The sequence below is a fragment of the Ascaphus truei genome, chromosome 11, assembly GCF_040206685.1.
Source record: "Ascaphus truei isolate aAscTru1 chromosome 11, aAscTru1.hap1, whole genome shotgun sequence".
NCBI lineage: Eukaryota > Metazoa > Chordata > Amphibia > Anura > Ascaphidae > Ascaphus > Ascaphus truei.
In genome coordinates, this window is record NC_134493.1 from 47,154,321 (window position 1) to 47,172,839 (window position 18,519).

Here is an 18,519-nt window from a genome sequence, read left to right on the forward strand (position 1 = left end):
GGGCCGCAGCCTAAGAAAGTAAACTCACTGGCTATGTGGGAATGCACCTGTAAGTGAAAAGGATTAAAGAACGCAAAGCAAAAAAAATACAAGTCCCAACAGAGTTAAAAATAAATAAAAATAAAGCCGGGATAACTTATCACTTCAGGGAATTACAAGTCACCCAGCAGACACTTTGATAAACAGCACTAACCAAACATTAATCTCCTTAATGGGACATTAATGTCTGGGATGTGGCACACACACCAAAAGTCTGAATCCTACATTGGTCTTTCTTAATTGCCCAATCATGATTGCCATTTATTATGCTGGCCACATTGATAGGTAAAGAATTTGCCCTATTCATTTTAAGCTGGAACGGAACACTATAGGGACCAATGTACTAAGACCATAGATCAAATCCGATAAACTGTGCGTCGTGTACACCAGGGGGGCTCAACTCCAGTCCTCGAGACCCTCCCTCGGGTCCCATTTTAAGGATATCCCAGCATCAGCACTGGTGAGCCACTGATTAAGCCACCTGTGCTGAAGCTGGGATATATTCTTAAAACCTGACCTGTTGGGGGGTGGGGGAAGGAGGGGGGATAGGGGTTGAGGGGGTCTTGAGGACTGCAGTTGAGCTCCCCTGGTGTATATGAAGGTCGTAATGAGACGTCATACATAGGACGCATTGCTTGAAGTGGTTCTTGGTGCATTGCGTCGTGTTGAATACTTGGTTGATACAATTAAAATAAAAAATAGAAGTGTGTTATTTTAATTTATGACTTGTATTAGTAAATATGTAATATTACTTATAATACGGAGAAAATAATACATTGTGATCACACAATGAGACATCGGTGGATGCCTCAAAATACATTATTGGTTGAAACATAGCCACTTAATTCTGCGCTAACAGAAGCAGACTGTTTAGTCTTTATGCCGGGTTCACTGATGGTTATTGGCCCAGGTAAATTATTTTAGTACATACAGTACCATTAACACGTGTGTGTGTGTGTGTGTGTGTGTGTGTGTGTGTGTGTGTGTGTGTGTGTGTGTGTGTGTGTGTGTGTGTGTGTGTGTGTGTGTGTGTGTGTGTGTGTGTGTGTGTGTGTGAAAAACTAAGGAGCACATTGACAAATAAAAGTCTAGTACTTAGGCGCACACAAGCGCAATATAATTTGTGATTTTAATGCATCAATGTCACATTACAAGTTCCATTCATAGGCCACTAAACCTCAATTTCCTCTCTAATTCCATCTTTCAGGTTTTTAATATATGGCACGATTGGGTTTACAAATACAGAAATGATTCCTTGCAGGTCCCATCTAACACGTGGGCCAATTATTACAGTTACAATTAACATATTAATTTAGTTTCTAACTACAGAATCTCTCCCCCTCCCCCCCCCCCTCCTCCACCTCTCTCCCCTCCGCCCTCTCTCTCCATCTATATCAACATACACACCCACACACACACCCCCACACACACATTAGATGTAAAAAGTACGGACACCTAGGGCTATATTATCCTATTTAAAACTATTTTGCCTGAGGCACCTGTTCGGTTACTTTGCTAGCACACATCTCTAAAAATAAGACACAAACTGTGAGCATTTCAATTTACTTATTTCCGTTTAATCAGAGTAGGAAAGTGTTAATGGTTCCAATGTCTTAAACGGAAACAATTACAAATGGCTTTCACCCTCCAGCACAGGAGAGGACGTTAATAGGTGCATTCCCACATAGTCGGCAAGTTGAATTTCTTAGGGGCCTCTGAATGAAGTGTTTTCTTTACCCTTTTCCACCCCCTGTCCTTATCAGAGAACCAATAAAGATAAGGGGAGGTGGGGAGAGGTACAAGTGCTTGCTCATCACACAGTGACATCACACAGAATGGAGCAGCCAGAGGAAATCAAACCCCCATCCCAAGTCTGACATTCAAAAATAAATGAAATCTATTTATAGGTGTCAGATTTGGGTAAACAAGGTATGAATTACCCAGATGAGAGCTCCATAAACATGTCACTGGAATTAGTTCACCTTATTCCTAGGAGGGATTTCCCCATTAACCAACCATTTTCATGGACAATAAGGACGTTTGACAATGGAATTACGGTGCCTGACAGGCTACAATTTTTAGCTAATGCAGATTATTTTTCGATTAAGAAAAGATTTTGGTCTTAGAAAACGCACCACCCGTGTACAACCGACAGAGGAGAATAAAAAACATTCTTCTTTTCAACTCACCTCAGAAAACTGCAACCTTCCAAAATCACTCGTGGAACTCGCGATCTTAAAAACTTTCTTTGGCATTACCCAGGTCTCCAACGTCTCAAGTTTACTGACAGCAAGATTAGTCGCGTGGTGTTTAATGAGAAAACCCTGAAAACGATCAGCGAGGAAATAAAGATGGACAGACACTGGATTGCCCATGGGATAGTACCTGAAAACACAAGATTGAATGTCTGAGAAACATAGCGGACATTAAACAGTGAGTAAAACTTTGCTCTTGTACAGTCCTTCTAAATATTGGGCAGAGCGCAGAAATCAAAAGGTTTTTACATTCAGGTACAACAAAATCACTGACAGAATGGGTCTTTCATGATCTAATTGGAAAGGTATTGAGTCATGTGCAATCATCTTGAGCCATTTCCTACAAAATCCCCCTTTTCGTCCTCTCCACATACAGTACTAGATAATATTAGTTTGTGAAAAATCAGACAAGCCATGCCTCAGGCTTTCCATGTTTAATTGTATGTTGTATGTATTTACAATACTGTTGTTTGTTAAAATCTCTCTTTCAATGTAATAAATAATTGATGGGTTCGCACGTAATCAATTACAAAATGTTTGCATTCAAGAGCTCAACATTGAAACTTTCATCGTTCTGTTTAATTGCACTTGGACAACTAAACTCGATTGCAAAAAAAGTACTGTCATTTGGCTATTCCTGAAACGCGCTGAAAATCCATATAAACAGTTATTTAATTCAAAAACCTGTTGTGTAATGTGAATAAAAGAATGATAAAATATAGTTTCAGAATAAACTGGCTACCAAGCGCAAACAAAAATGTTCTATTACTATGTGTGGAAAAATACTACAGTACATACCAAAATAATACTATTGACATTCAGCCCATACGGACTGGAATTTCAGCAGCATGTGAATACATAGAAGCCAGCACACAAACAAGGGTGACACTGATGGACTCTTCTCTGCAGAGACGCAGCAAGCAAATCACTGTAGCCAACATAAGCAAATTCCACCTGCTGTTCTGAATACTAAAGCGTTTTGTTCTATACGTGTGTGTTGCAGTAAACATTTACTCATGAAATAGTCTAAGCAAATTTCAGGTCTTGGCAGTTATGGGAAAAATGTATTATGGAAATAAACCAATAAAGGAATCCGATTTCTTTTTCCTTTCTTTTAGCATAGATAAAAACAGCTACAGCAGAAGATACCAACGAGAAGCTGCAACGATGCAACCATTGATTCTGGGTTTGACTTCCAAATGTGGCAAGGAATTTAATCTGGCAAAAGATGCTTTATTGAGTTACTGGAAACGGCTTTTTAGATACAGTATACAGACAATTGATGTGCAGTAAAACTGAAATGCTTCTGAGCTTCTAACAATTCTGTGTTGGCCAAAATTGTCAAAGTGGTTATATATCTGAACAATTGCTTGTATTGCTTTGCGGGCTTTCTTGGTCAACCTTCACATTCAGCAGAGCCTGGTTGTTGCATTCAGCTGAACCACCAGCACCCGCAGTAAGCCCAGAAACACGATATATACTGTACATTGGGAGATTGTGGATAGCTCATGAGAAGCAAAATGCTAGATTACTACCTAAAGACTGTCCATGTTTGGCTATTCTGACCAGAAGTGACATCCTGGGAACATATGGTGTACTATCCTTTAAACAGTTGCTCAGGATCTCAGGGTTATTAGTGACCAATCTTGTAGACTCAACTATTGGGGCACGAAAAAAAGACGTTGCATTTGGTTCTTGTACAATGAAACACCTTATAAAGGCGGCAGCTTTCTGATTCCCAGTGACATTACACAAAGTCATTAGTGTTGCTACATGCTGTATTTTCAGCCTGATCAGAGCAGAACTACATCCACAAGTAAGTTATACATCACAAATGGAAAAAAATGAGAATATGCAATCGTCTAAATGGCTAACACTTCGTAATGTCACCGTTCCGCATCATTTCTATTTTAAGGAATATAATACTAGCTAGACAGAATTAATCAAATACATGTTTATCTGTAATTGATCCATTACCTCCTTTGGCTCATAAAGGAGCAATCCAAGCCGTTTCCTTTCTTTTTATTATACAGAATTGAAGCAGGGGGTCTCCGGAGTTGAACCCCATTCATTTCAGCTCTGGGGACCCCCAATTTCCTGAGATACCTCCAAAGGGGTGTCCGGTGTCTCTCTGCAGTTTAAAACTCCTGGTCACATGTGCCAATAGGAAGCCGCACCGGACAACGTCACAGCTTCCTTCTAGCCCACAGGCCCTTTGAAAATCCATCATAACGTGAACCCTGGATGCGTGCCGGAGCGGCTACTGGCACCCCCTACAGAGGTAAGTGTCTCCGGAAGCAGGGGGTCCCTGAAGCTGAAATTAATTGGGTTTAGCTCTGAAAGCCCCCTGCTTCAATCCTGTATATACTGTATATAAAAAAAAATTAAGGGAAGAAAAAAACTCAGCTTGGATTGCCACTTTAAAGGACGTTGTTACTTTGTAATGCACTGAATGATCCTCCCATAAGGAAGGATGTGTATTAGAAATAACAAGCTCAAGTAATACAATACTCCAAGAATGTAACAAATTCAACCCAGTCCATTATTGGCTTTGTAATCACACAGTATAGCATTCCCAAGTACAGAAACATAGAAAAGATGAGCGCTGAGCCTCCCTGGCAATTATTCTATCCCTTTTCTGCCGCAATCAATATCTCGCCGGTTACTAGACCAGGTGAGCGAACATTCTATCTGGACATTATATACTTACCGGCAACTGTTTTCTCCATCGGTGTGCAGGGAAGCCTCTGCTCTCTTTAGTCCCATGCGGGAAAACGAATGGTACATGGTCAGCATGACGTCGTTTACGCTGTTAATGCCGTCGGGTTCATCGTATAGATTCTCCCAGTATGACCGAAGTCCCGGTGTGCCGGATGGGTAGTTTCCATACAAGAAATAGTCCAACTGCCCAATTATTTCCTGGTTCACCGAAGCTTCAAACTTACGGGCAAAAAAGGTAGGGCGTGTCGTCTGCTATTAAAAAAAAAAGAAGCAATATGTTATGTATTGTGGTTTACAGGAAATGTGGGAACTCAAGAAAAATCGGGCTATTCCTCAACACCCGACGATGAAAACGTACACGTTATACACAGTGAATATGGGACATTATAGGTAAGAAAAAAGGACCATTTTGCCCGGGTCAGAGCAGAATGTAAAAGACCTTGCAGTCTTGACCTTGCTTTATTATTATTTGGTCTGCATAAATATACCGGAATACACCATTCATTAACCACATCTCCAAGAATGTGCTGCTATACTGAAAAAATGGATTTCCTTTCCAATGCCACATCGATTTTATTAGTTGAAGTTCGTGTTTCCTGACAGATTTAATTTAGAAAATAATTACCACCGCGGACACTGCTCATCACTAACAAAAAGCCAACGGGTTTTTTTTTTTATTACTCGACCGAAGATAAAAAAAAAAATAAAGATTGATAATGTGCCGTGTAATGTATGATTTTGTTCGTCATTTATTCTAGGAAATCTAATCCTCGGCAAACGGTTTTTGGAGAAACCTGCACAGTATACACTATTCCTGAGATTCGGACGACCGGTTTGGTGTTGCGAGCTTGTGTGAAACAGCATCTTGGTATTATGTCTGGCACCGCAGTGCTACACATGTCGGTGTTTGACAAGGCGTTTATGTAAAAGACTTCTTCAGTCACACATAAGTGAAATGTAAAGCTTATGTTCACCAAAAAGTTGGCACCGCCACAATTATCCGGAAAATGTTTTTTTCTTCCCAGGGCTTTATCCAGTGTAGCGCAGTAATTTGTGATACTTTGGTGGAAAACATACTCAAATAGGCTTTTTTGTTGTTGTCTAACGGACTTCATTGTGGACAATAGAGGAATATAACTACTGCATTGTTATAGCCAAAGGAAAACATACAAAAAATCAATTTAAAAAAGTGGGATTGGCACCATAATATATAAAAGGCAAAATCACCGTGCCATCCCTATGTCTGTCTTTCAGACACAGTTATCTCCAAATTAAAACATGTTTCTACTTTGTCATTTAAAACAAAAAATTCCCACAACAAAAAGGCATGAAAAAAATGATCATTCTGAACTGAAATTGCATGTAGTATGTTTATATAAATAGTCAGTTTCTTGGGGGTTTAGGTATCAAAGCAATTTTGAAGTTAAACTGGAATAAAAAGAGGCTTTTTCATCTTGTATTAATGTCATCTTATTTTGCTCCATTTTTGCCCCATGTGAAAGGGAATGTTAAAAGATGGTATAATAAGGGTGACGTTACATAACACATACAGTTTATTTTGATGGATCTAATTATGTGACTTCATTTAATCTCCGGCAAAAACTCCGCCGCTTCCTGGCTTAAAGTTTGCGGAGTAAAATTGTGTATCAAATTAACTCCCAAGTTTCTCAACGTTTGATGTAATCTCACCAGGAAAACCGTGCAGTAGTTAAGCAACTTGATGTACAGGGTTCTAACATTAGCTGCTGCGGTGAGCAGAAGATGGTGTACGCTGTGCAACACACACTTTCCTTTCCATTGATGCAAAGCCACCTCGGAGTCAATGGGTTGAAAATGTTATCTTGATGACTTTACACCCAACGTATATATACATGTTATGTACAGTACCATTAAGAATAAAAACATGTTTTTGCAAGGTGACCGTTAAAGGAATGTTTCAAGTTAAATGCCCCCCCCCCCCTTTTTCAGCATGAGTGGGAAGCAGGGGGTCTCCGGAACTGAATCGTGTTCATTTCAGCTCCGGGGACCCCCTGGTCCATGAGATATTACTGGGGAAGGTACTGTCGTGGCTTCCTATTGGCACGCGTCACGTAGTAGATTTAAACGTACTTTTTATTTCCCCTGTAGGGCAGGGTCAGCTGGCACTTTCCTTCTCCGTGAGTATCCCGGGAACCAGGGTGTCCCCGAAGCTGAAATAAACGAGGCTGAGCAGACCCCCTGATTCCTATACATGTTAAAAGTGTATGTGTATGTGTATGCGTGTGCGTGTGCATGTGTATGTGTATGTGTGTGCGTGTGCGTGTGCGTGTGCGTGTGAGTGTGTGTGTGTGTGTGTTTGAGGGGGGGGGTGTAAAAACATTTTTTTATGTAGGGTGAGTTCACCCTTTAAGCACATGTCTTGTCGGCAGAAGTTATTTTCAGTACTCCGGGAGCGTGTTGCACAGTGGTATCTGAGGGCAAAATGCTTTGGACAACCTATAACTTTTAATTATGTCTAGACAAAGCCAAATACATCACTGATGGAAGCATTGATTTCTAACAGATCCATTGGCCTTTTAGAGAAGTGGATACTCTTTACAGCAATTACACGTTGGCCAAAATCAACCTCTTTTCCCATGTGAACAACGCAGCAGAGGAATACAAAAACATGCCAATTTTGCCAGGTAAATGGTTGGGAATTACTTTGATTAGGAGGGACAGCCTTAAATAAATGGTGAAATACAGTATATTCACTGCAGTGTGATTTCCATGGTTGATTGTTAACTTCCATTCAGTTGAATATGACAAACAAAACTGGGATTTTCTTATGACAAATATCATTTTATAATATAAGGTTATTTGTTGCTATGTCCTCATGCCCTTCACAAATGGATGAAGAACATTTCAAAGTCATGGCAGAGCCGTACATTGCTATATCTTGGCTAAAAGATAAATGGTGTGGACTAGACCTGTCCATCTCTTGGTTTTTGAGTCACGTTTGGTTGTAAAAACATCCATTAAGTGCGCCCACGAAATTCTCCCCACATGCAAACCTTCACTGAACGTAAACGATGGTTATTGCATACATTCAATATGTCTTGAGGTAGTCTGAGTATTGTAGTTGCACAGGTGTAATACAGACTACTCCAAAACAAGACATGAAGCTACAAACCGTTATATTCCATATTATGGGAGCAAATAAGACTCCGACTTGTGAGCACATTCACATCTCAGACAGGTCTGCAGCCCTGTCCTTCCCCATTATCTCTTGACATACAGCGCCTCCACTGCAGCCGGGATTCTGGGTAATGACATGCACATACTATGGGAGGAGATGTACAAGATGGCAGCTCAGTCACAGTTCTCCTGGGTATTGGGATTTCAAGTACCACCATATTATATTTGCATTTAAGCATGTTCCAAAAATGTTATGCACAAAGCACCTTTATTTACTCTTGCAACATTATTCCTACTTCATTGTAAATACAGATGTAGCAAACGTTACGCGTGCCTAACACACCTGCAGTGGGTGGGGTTAGTTAATTGATAACCTAACACACCTGGTGGGTGTCCCTATTTAAATAGAGGCTTCAAACGAATCCTGAGCTTGCGTGTACTGACTGATCTGTGTGGTTGATTGGAAGTGCTGGTTGGTTAAAGTGTGTGCAGTTAGAACCAGAAGGAGTTTGAACAAGGAAGCGGTTAAACAAGGTATAGTTTATTGAAGTACCGTTTACTGTTAGTACTTCTAAACTTCATAGTTGCTAGAATGAGCAGGATTGAAAATGCCACTCAATGCACATCTTGCCACATACATGTGCACTTGGAGCAGCTGTTCCAAGGAGCATACCGCTGTGAGAGGTGTGAGCGGGTGGTCTCTTTAGAGTCAGAGATTGCTGATGTGAAGAGGCAACTTGCAATATTGAGAGACATTAGCAATCTTGAAAGGGAATTAGAGCTCACTGAGCAGGCCCTTGCTTCAACTAGAGGTGCAGATGGTGGCGCTGTTAGTGAGGAGCAGGTAGGTAGCTGGGTGACAGTTAGAAGGGGAAGCAGGGGCAATAGGGAGAGGCAGGTCGTTTCTGAGCTGACACATCCCAATAGATTTGCCATGTTGAGTGAAGATATTGGGAATATTGGGGCAGAAATGGCAAGGCTGGGGGAGACTAATTCCTCTAACAGCCAGGGGAATAGTTCCTCCAGCACAGTGGGGACCCAGGATGCTCAGATACAAAGAAAGATTGTGGTGGTAGGGGACTCCATTATTAGGAAGGTAGATAGGGCAATCTGTTGCCGGGACCGCATGAACCGAACAGTTTGTTGTCTCTCGGGTGCTCGGGTTCGGCACATTGCGGATCGGGTAGACAGATTGTTGGGGGGGGGGGGGGCAGGGATTGATCCGGCGGTCTTGGTACACGTTGGCACCAATGACAAAGTTAGAGGAAGATGGAGGGTCCTAAAAAATGATTACAGGGATCTAGGCCAAAAGCTTAAGGCAAGGACCTCCAAGGTAGTATTTTCTGAAATACTACCAGTGCCATGCGCTACCGCAGGGAGACAGTCAGAGATCAGGGAGGTTAATGCATGGCTAAGAAAGTGGTGCAGGAAGGAGGGGTTTGGGTTTTTAGAGCACTGGGACTCCTTTTCTGAGAGGTGCCATCTATATTCTAGGGACGGATTGCACCTCAATGAAGAGGGATCTTCTGTGCTAGGGGGGAGAATGCTAAAAAGGTTGGAGGAGATTTTAAACTAGGATGGAGGGGGGAGGGGAATGAAACAGATAATGAACTAAATGGAATAGATGAAGATACAAGGTGGTATGGAGGTAGAATGAGGGCAAGTGCAAGTTTGACAAGCAGTGAGACACCCATAGTAAATACAGATAATACTAGAAAACTTCTAAAGACTAAACCAAGTGGGAGCAGAAAGGAAGGAGCAGATAAGATAATAGTACAGGCTGAAAAAAATCTTAAATGCATGCTTGCTAATGCAAGAAGCCTGACAGATAAAATGGGGGAGCTCGAATTAATAGCTGCAAAGAAGCAGTATGATATCATAGGCATTATTGAAACATGGTGGGATGAAACTCATGACTGGACAGTTAATTTAGAGGGTTATTCTCTTTTTCGGAAGGATTGAACAAATAGAAGGGGAGGTGGAGTATGTTTATATGTTAAACCGGATCTAAAACCTATTATAAGGGATGATGTCTATGAAGGGAATGATGAAAATGTAGAGACTTTGTGGATAGAAATTAGCAGTGGAGGTAAAAGTATAAAGAAAACGTTTGTGGGAATATGCTATAAACCACCAAATATCTGTGAGATTGAGGAAGCTAAAATACTTTTGCAAATGGAGAAGGCATCAAAACTGGGCCAGATTTGCATAATGGGGGATTTCAATTATCCAGACATAGACTGGGGCAATGAGATTAGCGTTACAAAAAAAAGGAAACAGGTTTTTGGTGGTGCTTAAAGACAATTATATGACCCAAATGATTGAGGAACCAACCAGGAGAGGGGCAGTTCTGGATTTGGTCATATCAAACAATGTAGAAGTAATACCCAAATGTTCCAGGACTTTAATATTTGTTAACAGTGATCATAACATGGTCTCATTTGAAATAAATTATCAAAAAACAGATTACTTGGGTTCAACAAAGACTTTAAAGTTTAGAAAGGCAGATTTTAATAGACTGAGGTCTAATCTAGTAGTAATACAATGGGATGATGTTTTTGCAGGGAAAAATGTAGAAGATAAATGGGCAGTTTTTAAAACATTGTTAGAAAAGCACACTTATTAGTGTATACCCTTGGGTAATAAGTATAAAAGAAATAAGTTAAAACCAATGTGGCTAAATAAACAGGTAGGGGAGGAAATGGACAAGAAGAGGAAGGCGTTTAGATTCTTTAAGTCAGAAGGGACAGAGACATCGTATCAGAATTATAAGAAATGTAACAAAAATTGAAAAAGGGCAATCAAATTAGCAAAAATGGATAATGAAAAAAGGATTGTAATAGAAAGTAAGGTCAACCCTAAAAAGTTCTTTAAGTACCTTAATAACAAAAAAATGAGAAAAGAAAATATAGGACCCTTTCAGTGTGAGATGGGTAGGCAGATTATTGGAGATAAGGAAAAAGCTGAGGTATTAAACAAATTCTTTGCCTCTGTGTTTACCAGGGAAGAATAAAGTGCAATAGTAGTGCCGCAGGAGGAAGCCACAACCTCCATATTAATGAACAATTGGTTAACTGAGGAAGAAGTTCATAAGCGACTTGAAAAAATTAAAGTAAATAAGGCACCTGGCCCCGATGGCATACATCCAAGAGTTCTCAAGGAGTTAAGCTCAGTAATAGCAAAACCATTATATTTAATATTCAAGGACTCCATTTCCACAGGGTCAGTACCACAAGATTGGCGTAAAGCAGATGTGGTGCCTATATTTAAAAAGGGAGCTAGATCACAACCGGGAAATTACAGACCTGTAAGCCTGACTTCAATAGTAGGGAAACTACTTGAAGGTTTAATACGGGATAATATTCAGGAATACCTAATGGAAAAGAAAATTATTAGTAATAGTCAGCATGGATTTATGAAGGATAGATCTTGCCAAACTAACCTTATTTGTTTCTTTGAAGAGGTAAGTAGGAATTTAGACCAGGGTAATGCAGTTGATGTGGTCTACTTAGATTTTGCAAAGGCTTTTGATACGGTTTCACACAAGAGGTTGGTGTACAAAATAAAGAAAATTGGACTCAGTAATAATATATGCACCTGGATTGAAAACTGGTTAAAGGACAGACAACAGAGGGTTGTCATAAATGGAACTTTTTCAGGTTGGGCTAAAGTCGTGAGTGGAGTACCTCAGGGATCGGTACTGGGACCCTTGCTTTTTAACTTGTTTATTAATGACCTTGAGGTTGGGATCGAGAGCAAAGTCGCCATCTTTGCTGATGATACTAAATTGTGTAAGGTAGTAGAATCAGAGCAGGATGTATTTCTCTTCAGAAGGACTTGGAGAGACTGGAAATGTGGGCAGGTAAATGGCAGATGAGGTTTAATACAGATACATGTAAGGTTATGCATTTGGGATGCAAGAATAAAAAGGCGACTTACAAATTAAATGGAGATATATTGGGGGAATCTTTGATGGAGAAGGATTTAGGAGTGCTTGTAGACAGCAGGCTTAGCAATAGTGCTCAATGTCATGCAGTAGCTGCAAAGGCAAACAAGATCTTATCTTGTATCAAACGGGCAATGGATGGAAGGGAAGTAAACATAATTATGCCCCTTTACAAAGCATTAGTAAGACCACACCTTGAATATGGAGTACAATTTTGGGCACCAATCCTAAGAAAAGACATTATGGAACTAGAGAGAGTGCAGAGAAGAGCCACCAAATTAATAAAGGGGATGGACATTCTAACTTATGAGGAGAGGCTAGCTAAATTAGATTTATTTACATTAGAAAAGACGCGTCTAAGAGGGGATATGATAACTATATACAAATATATTCAGGGACAATACAAGGAGCTTTCAAAAGAACTATTCATCCCACGGGCAGTACAAAGGACATCTTTTTAGATGGGAAAGGTATACAGGGATATACCAAATAAGTATACATGGGAAGGATGTTGATCCAGGGATTAATCCGATTGCCAATTCTTGGAATCAGGAAGGAATTACTTTTTCCCCTTAATGGGGTTTTTTGTTTGCCTTCCTCTGGATCACTAAGTAAGTATAGATATAGGATAAAGTATCTGTTGTCTAAATTTAGCATAGGTTGAACTTGATGGATGTATGTCTTTTTTCAACCTCATCTACTATGTAACTATGTAACTATGTGTCAATGCACAAACTAACAAGTTAAATAACACGTGTGCTCTCCCTTACCATTGTTTTCAATAGCTCTACTGTTAAATATCGCGCATGCGTTACCGCGATGCATCATGTAATCAGAGCAACATCTGTATTGGGAAATCTTTCATGGGCAATCCCTCCGGTGACCAAAGTGACCTAATGCCAGTGACCCGGGTGAGGGGTTACATCGGAGTGGCTGGGGCCTTTTTAGTTTTTGCCACAAAATTTGACACGTGTAAGTATTTTGAAATGTTTAAAGTTTCATTGCAAACATGGCGCGCCGGGATTTGGGAGGTGCTTTTATTTTCTGTGGCTATTCCCTTTTGTCTGATGTCACAGTATGTTCAACACAAATGTACACGGGGAAAACCCTCCCCTACCCCAATCCTCTTATATTTCTTGGCTCGCTGATAAGGACGGAGTGAGCTAAAGGTAATGAACACATTTTGCTGATAAACTCTACCCCATTCAGAGGCCCCTAAGACAGTGGTAACCAACTCCAGCCCTCAAGAACCTTCAAAAGGCCCGAGATTACGGATATCCCGGATTTAGCACAGGTAGCTCAAACAGTGGTTCTGCCATTTTGAATTATTCTTACCGCTTGAGGGTTCATGAGGACTGGGGTTGGCAGCCACTGTCCTAAGGAAGCTAATACGATTGTGCCATTCTTTACAAAATGTTGCTTTTTTATCCAGCTATGTTGAATTGCATATACAATATAAAGGTATTAGAAATATGACTGCAATCAAATAGGTTTCTTCCACTTACCTGAAATCTGTGGAAATCGGATGGTTTGAAGTCATTGGGAGAACATCCACACCAGTCAACGATGTGCTTATATTGGCATTTACAGCCCAATTTACGATTCCAGTTGGTGATTCGCAAATTATTGTCAACCATGGTGTCACAGAAGGGACTGTTCTCCAGGACAGTATGGAAGAAGGACTGAAAATGATTAATAATCACATCAATAAAGAAAATAAGGGCCTATATTTACTGTGCTGTGCTATTCTATAAGGGCAGTTAAAATGTGGAATTTATTACACATAGAGACCGTTATGGCAGATACAATAGATATCTTTCACAAAAGGTTAAACATATTTTTTAGAAAAGAAAGGTGTACAGAGATTTACGAAATAAGTGACCATAGGAAGGATTTGGATCTGATTGCCATTACCAGAGTCAGGAAGGTATTTATGTTTCCTCTTAAGAGACATAATTGGATAATGTTTTACTGGGGTGTTTAATGTTCCTTCTTCTGGATCAATATAGGGCCTACTCATCCAAATATAGGATGAGTATCTCTGTCAACTAAATTTAACATGGCCCAACAACATAACACAACCCAGCAACTGATTGATTTACTTGGAGCGAAAAGGTGTATGTTGTTTGTGTTACTGTAAGAAAGAGAGAAGTTGGGGCAGACTATTAGCTGCAGATAGAGCAAAGTTCTGTGCGTTTGGCACTCAGCAAGAGGGCAGCTATATTTCCCTACATTCCTTATCAGTAATCTCCAAAACTCCCCCCAGTTAACCTCTGTTTGAAGTGTCTAATAAATGGGTGGCAAATTCTAGCCCTCAAGAGCTACCAACAAGTCAGGTTCTCAGGATATCTCAGCTTCAGCACATGGCTCAGTCTTTGTGCTGAAGCAGGGATATCTTGACCAACACTTGACCTATTGGTAGCTCTTGAGGACTGTAGTTGGCTAACCCTAGTCTAGCATCTTTATGGGATACCAGGGTGTTTTTCCCCATACTCTAGGGGCCATTAAAAAGAAACATTGTTAAAATGTTGCATGAAGGGACATGTGTTCCAAGTTAGGACAATTTGGGCAAACTCAATGATAATAACAGACTAAATACACACGAGTGAAAATGCACTGTTTAAATATTTGTGTAATGCAGTAGACGCTGCTCTATACATCACTCCCCTGTGTAGGTCACCCTGATAAGTAGAAAAACAAATTGCCTCCTGTGGTATTTAATTTATGTTTTGAATGCGATAGCGACAGTTTCCAAAGAAAAGAAGCTAATCTGGATAACAATGATTACTGTAATTTGTTTAACTTCGGTTCAGAAAACAAGCACGTACTGAAAAGATGCTGGGAGGACATTATGTTATGTGTAACTGCTATAAAATTACAAGTGTATCTTCCGTGTGCTGACTCAAGGCGGCAAGATTCAGGTTGGTCATTTGTCCTCACTCATATCTTACCCCGGGATAGGTTGCCTATACACTTTGGATCAAAGAGCCATTGATTTTTATTGATGTTCCACATTGAAATAAAAAGCACATGACAAAGAGGATTGATACCAGTGTATGGTCTGACCTTATGGGTGCTACTGTAGATGCTCTTGTAGAGCACAGGCCAAGCATCGCAGCACAAGATTGGCTTTGTCCCAATGTATAGGGAAGAAGGACTAGTTGATAACACCAATGGCTCCAGATTGGTAGAACCAAGTATGAAACTATCCCAAACTGTTTAGGACCTTGTGCAAGTTACTATATTCCTTAGGGGGGTAACTCAATATACTCCGAAGCGGCCGTTCACGCAATGGGAATGTTCGGTTGAAAATGGGAAGAATGGCCACTTTGGCGTATATAGAATTGTTCCCTTGGCCTCAGTGCAGACTAAGATCCAGTGCAACTGTTCATTTTTCTCTATAAAACTACAGTACGAGGAGCCTGCAGTACAATATACAGTGTATATATAATACGGATGTTACAGCCTTGGAAGGTCAAGCATGACATAAAAATACTTTTAAAAATATTTAATCTTCCGTATAAATGTTGACTACTTAAGAGTTTTAAAATGGTTTTAACTTAATTGGTGCTTAAAATGTCTGTGCTGCATTACTTTGGTCGGCTGTAGAGAGACGTTTAAAATATTATGCTCCAGAGACGACAATTTTAAGAACAAAAAAACTAAAACCCATGGTCTGGAATGCAATTTAGGTTCTTTCAGTGCTGAACATGTTCATTTCTGCCAAGGATGGAGAGAAGGGAAATAGTCCCTGTTGAGCCACGGTGATCTACAACTCAGGAGAAGGAGCGGCTCAGTGAGGAAAGACGCTGACTCTGTCAACAACGACACTGAGTTTGAATTAGGGGAACCTGGTTCAATTCACGGTGTTGGCTCCTTGTGACCTTGTGCAAGTCACTTTATCTCCCTGTGTCTCAGGCACCAACATCATAGATTGTAAGCTCCACGGGGCAGAGACTGTGTCTGTAACATTCCTATGTGCTGCGTACTGCGCACCAAACTGTATAATGTAATTATGACGCGCTTTGAGTCCCACTGGAGAAAAGGGCTATATGAAATAAAGTTATTATTGTTATTAACTCCACGATGCAAAAATGATACCAGGCAAAAGATGAAATAAAAACCATGATCTATAAATAAATGGCGTGACATTAGCAGGAGTATCCTCTTCCAAATAATCCCTCTGCCATTCTTTAATGTTAAATGACAGCCCAGTGAATATGGATTTTATGCATGAATTGGCTGGTTAAAACTATAAAGGCATATCTTTTCACTCGAGCGCATCCAAACTACGTAATTACCCATTGCCCCGCGCCCTTTCATAATGATACAGACATTCTCTGCAACATAATGGACGGAAAGGTTATCGGAGTTGAGAGGAAAAAGGTGATTGGAATTAAACGGGATTATTTAACATGTGCGCCGGATATAACCAGTCAAAATTAGGGTAACCAGCGCTCTGAGGAATGACAAAGCCCAATGTTCGTCACACCGCTTTTGAATTCAACAAATATTCAGGTGCAGTGCCTGGGACGTCAGACAAATAAACCCCATTTTATCGATTCAATGGTCTAGACCAAGGGTCTCCAAACTCAGTCCTCAAGGGCCACCACCAGGCCAGATTTTCAGGATATCCCTGCTTCAGCACAGGTGGCTCAATCAGTGGCTCAGCTGTAGTTGCAGGCAAGATATCCTTAAACCCTAACCTGTTGGTGGCCCTTGAGGACTGAAGTTGGCCGCCCCTGGCCCAGACTGAACATCAGATCTTCATACTGATAAAAAAAAACAAAACATGAAATATACAAAATAGGCTTTTCTCTGTCTCATCCCTGCAATATTTTTGTCTCCTTAATCAGAAAATCCTTTTTTTAAATTTCTTTATTATATTTACCCCTCTGCTGGTTGTCTGTTACATGCATCCACTACCCTTTTAGTCGAGAAGAATTTGTTCTTGCATTACTTTGAAAGTCTCTGTAATATCAGATTCTTCCCTTACAAGCTGGGAAGCCGCTTCCCCATACTGGACAAGATCTTAGTCCCATTTATCTGAACGAACCGACGTCTCCAGCCCTGCTTAGTGGATTCACAACATATTGAATAAGGACAAATGTACCGATGTAACCAACATTATGTACCCCGTGTCGCGCTCCTGCGGGTGAAACTGCACAATAGCCCTGCCCCCTTCTCACATGTGTCCCGCTGCAGCATGCCACAAGTTGTAATAACATCTGTAGCAGCAAAGAACTAGCAGTGCTGAGCAATGTCAGCACCCACGTGTCATTATAATCAACGTTCAGAAGCTGTCGCACAATAACACGGACATTCATTCAGCAGAAGCATCTTGCTACATCTATTGTGCATAGGGCTGCCAGGCGTCCAGTATTGAACCGGACTGTCCTGTATTTGGATGCTCTGTCCAGTAAAAAATGAGAGGTACTGTAATACTGGACATGTATGTGTCCGGTATTTTCCTCCCTGGACATAGTGACCTGACGCACCTTTCACCATTGAGTCCAGTATTTTCGGAGAAGCCACCTGACAACCCTTATTGTGCAGACATAAAGAAATATAGCCCAACGTTTGGGGGTGTCTAAGCCCCTTCACCAGATACGTATGCGTAATGAATGTGCAATGAAGTCCGTGTTTTTTCCTCACTATACCACTGCTTTAGCCCTGTAATTATTGTAACGCACAATAACATGTCCCCATGGATCCTCACAATAGTGACACAATATACTGTATTTAGCGTACCTCAGCTGGAAGCAGAGTGTAGGAATAGAATCGTTTCATCTTTGTAACCAGGTCATCGTTTGAAAAGGTCACATGCTCCACAAACTTCCTGTTCAACAGGAACCAGTCAGAGCCGCCATCTACAGTGATGCCTTCTGGGATTTTCCTGTCCCCCAGACGCCACATGTGTGTGTCACATTCAAGGAACAGCCTGTCCAAGCCTTGTTTTCTAATAAATCTGGAGGGAAAAAAGAATCCATGTAGAAAAGCTGAATAACTCTTACTCTATTTCATTGAAACAAACGGCACGTACAAAATAAAATTCTACAAATGTGTAAACATCTGACACAACCTTTCAAATTCATTTTTATGTCCCTTAAATTGAGAACTCCAGGCTTAAAGTAGCAGTCCAAACTGCCATTTTTTCCCCCCCCGTTAATCAATATAATCCACACAATTATAAGTAATTAGCCAAGTTGCAGATCGATCCGTTCTCCTGTGCTCGATCGGCAAAGATTCGGCTCAGGGGTTCACTAAATGGCAGCAGAGTATGCTGCAGTGAATGGAACGCATATGCATATTAATATGACAAAGTTCTGTGGGGAAGATCATGTGACCAGGCAGTCAGATCCAATTGAGCTCGTGCACTGCTAGAGAGAGGGCAGGGCTCAA

At 40.7% G+C, this 18,519-nt stretch overlaps 1 protein-coding gene and 1 long non-coding RNA gene across 5 annotated transcripts in view; one reads left to right on the forward strand and one right to left on the reverse strand.

Moving 5' to 3' along the window:
• The window catches only part of XYLT1 (xylosyltransferase 1), a 224,843-nt gene that overhangs the window by 25,941 nt on the left and 180,383 nt on the right, over nt 1–18,519 (reverse strand). For 2 of the 4 annotated variants that reach the window (XM_075566076.1, XM_075566077.1), the window contains exons 6-9: nt 17,869–18,085; nt 13,623–13,799; nt 5,005–5,267; nt 2,229–2,424 (exon numbers count right to left, since the gene is read on the reverse strand). In XM_075566076.1, the coding sequence (XP_075422191.1) occupies nt 2,229–2,424; nt 5,005–5,267; nt 13,623–13,799; nt 17,869–18,085 (853 nt within the window). The remainder of the gene's footprint in view (nt 1–2,228; nt 2,425–5,004; nt 5,268–13,622; nt 13,800–17,868; nt 18,086–18,519) is intronic. The other 2 variants (XM_075566073.1, XM_075566075.1) reach the window with 1 other exon arrangement.
• On the forward strand, nt 1,995–6,929 carry LOC142463396 (uncharacterized). The gene is made up of 3 exons (XR_012787428.1): nt 1,995–2,472; nt 3,413–5,405; nt 5,774–6,929. It is a non-coding gene; the product is annotated as an uncharacterized LOC142463396 (long non-coding RNA).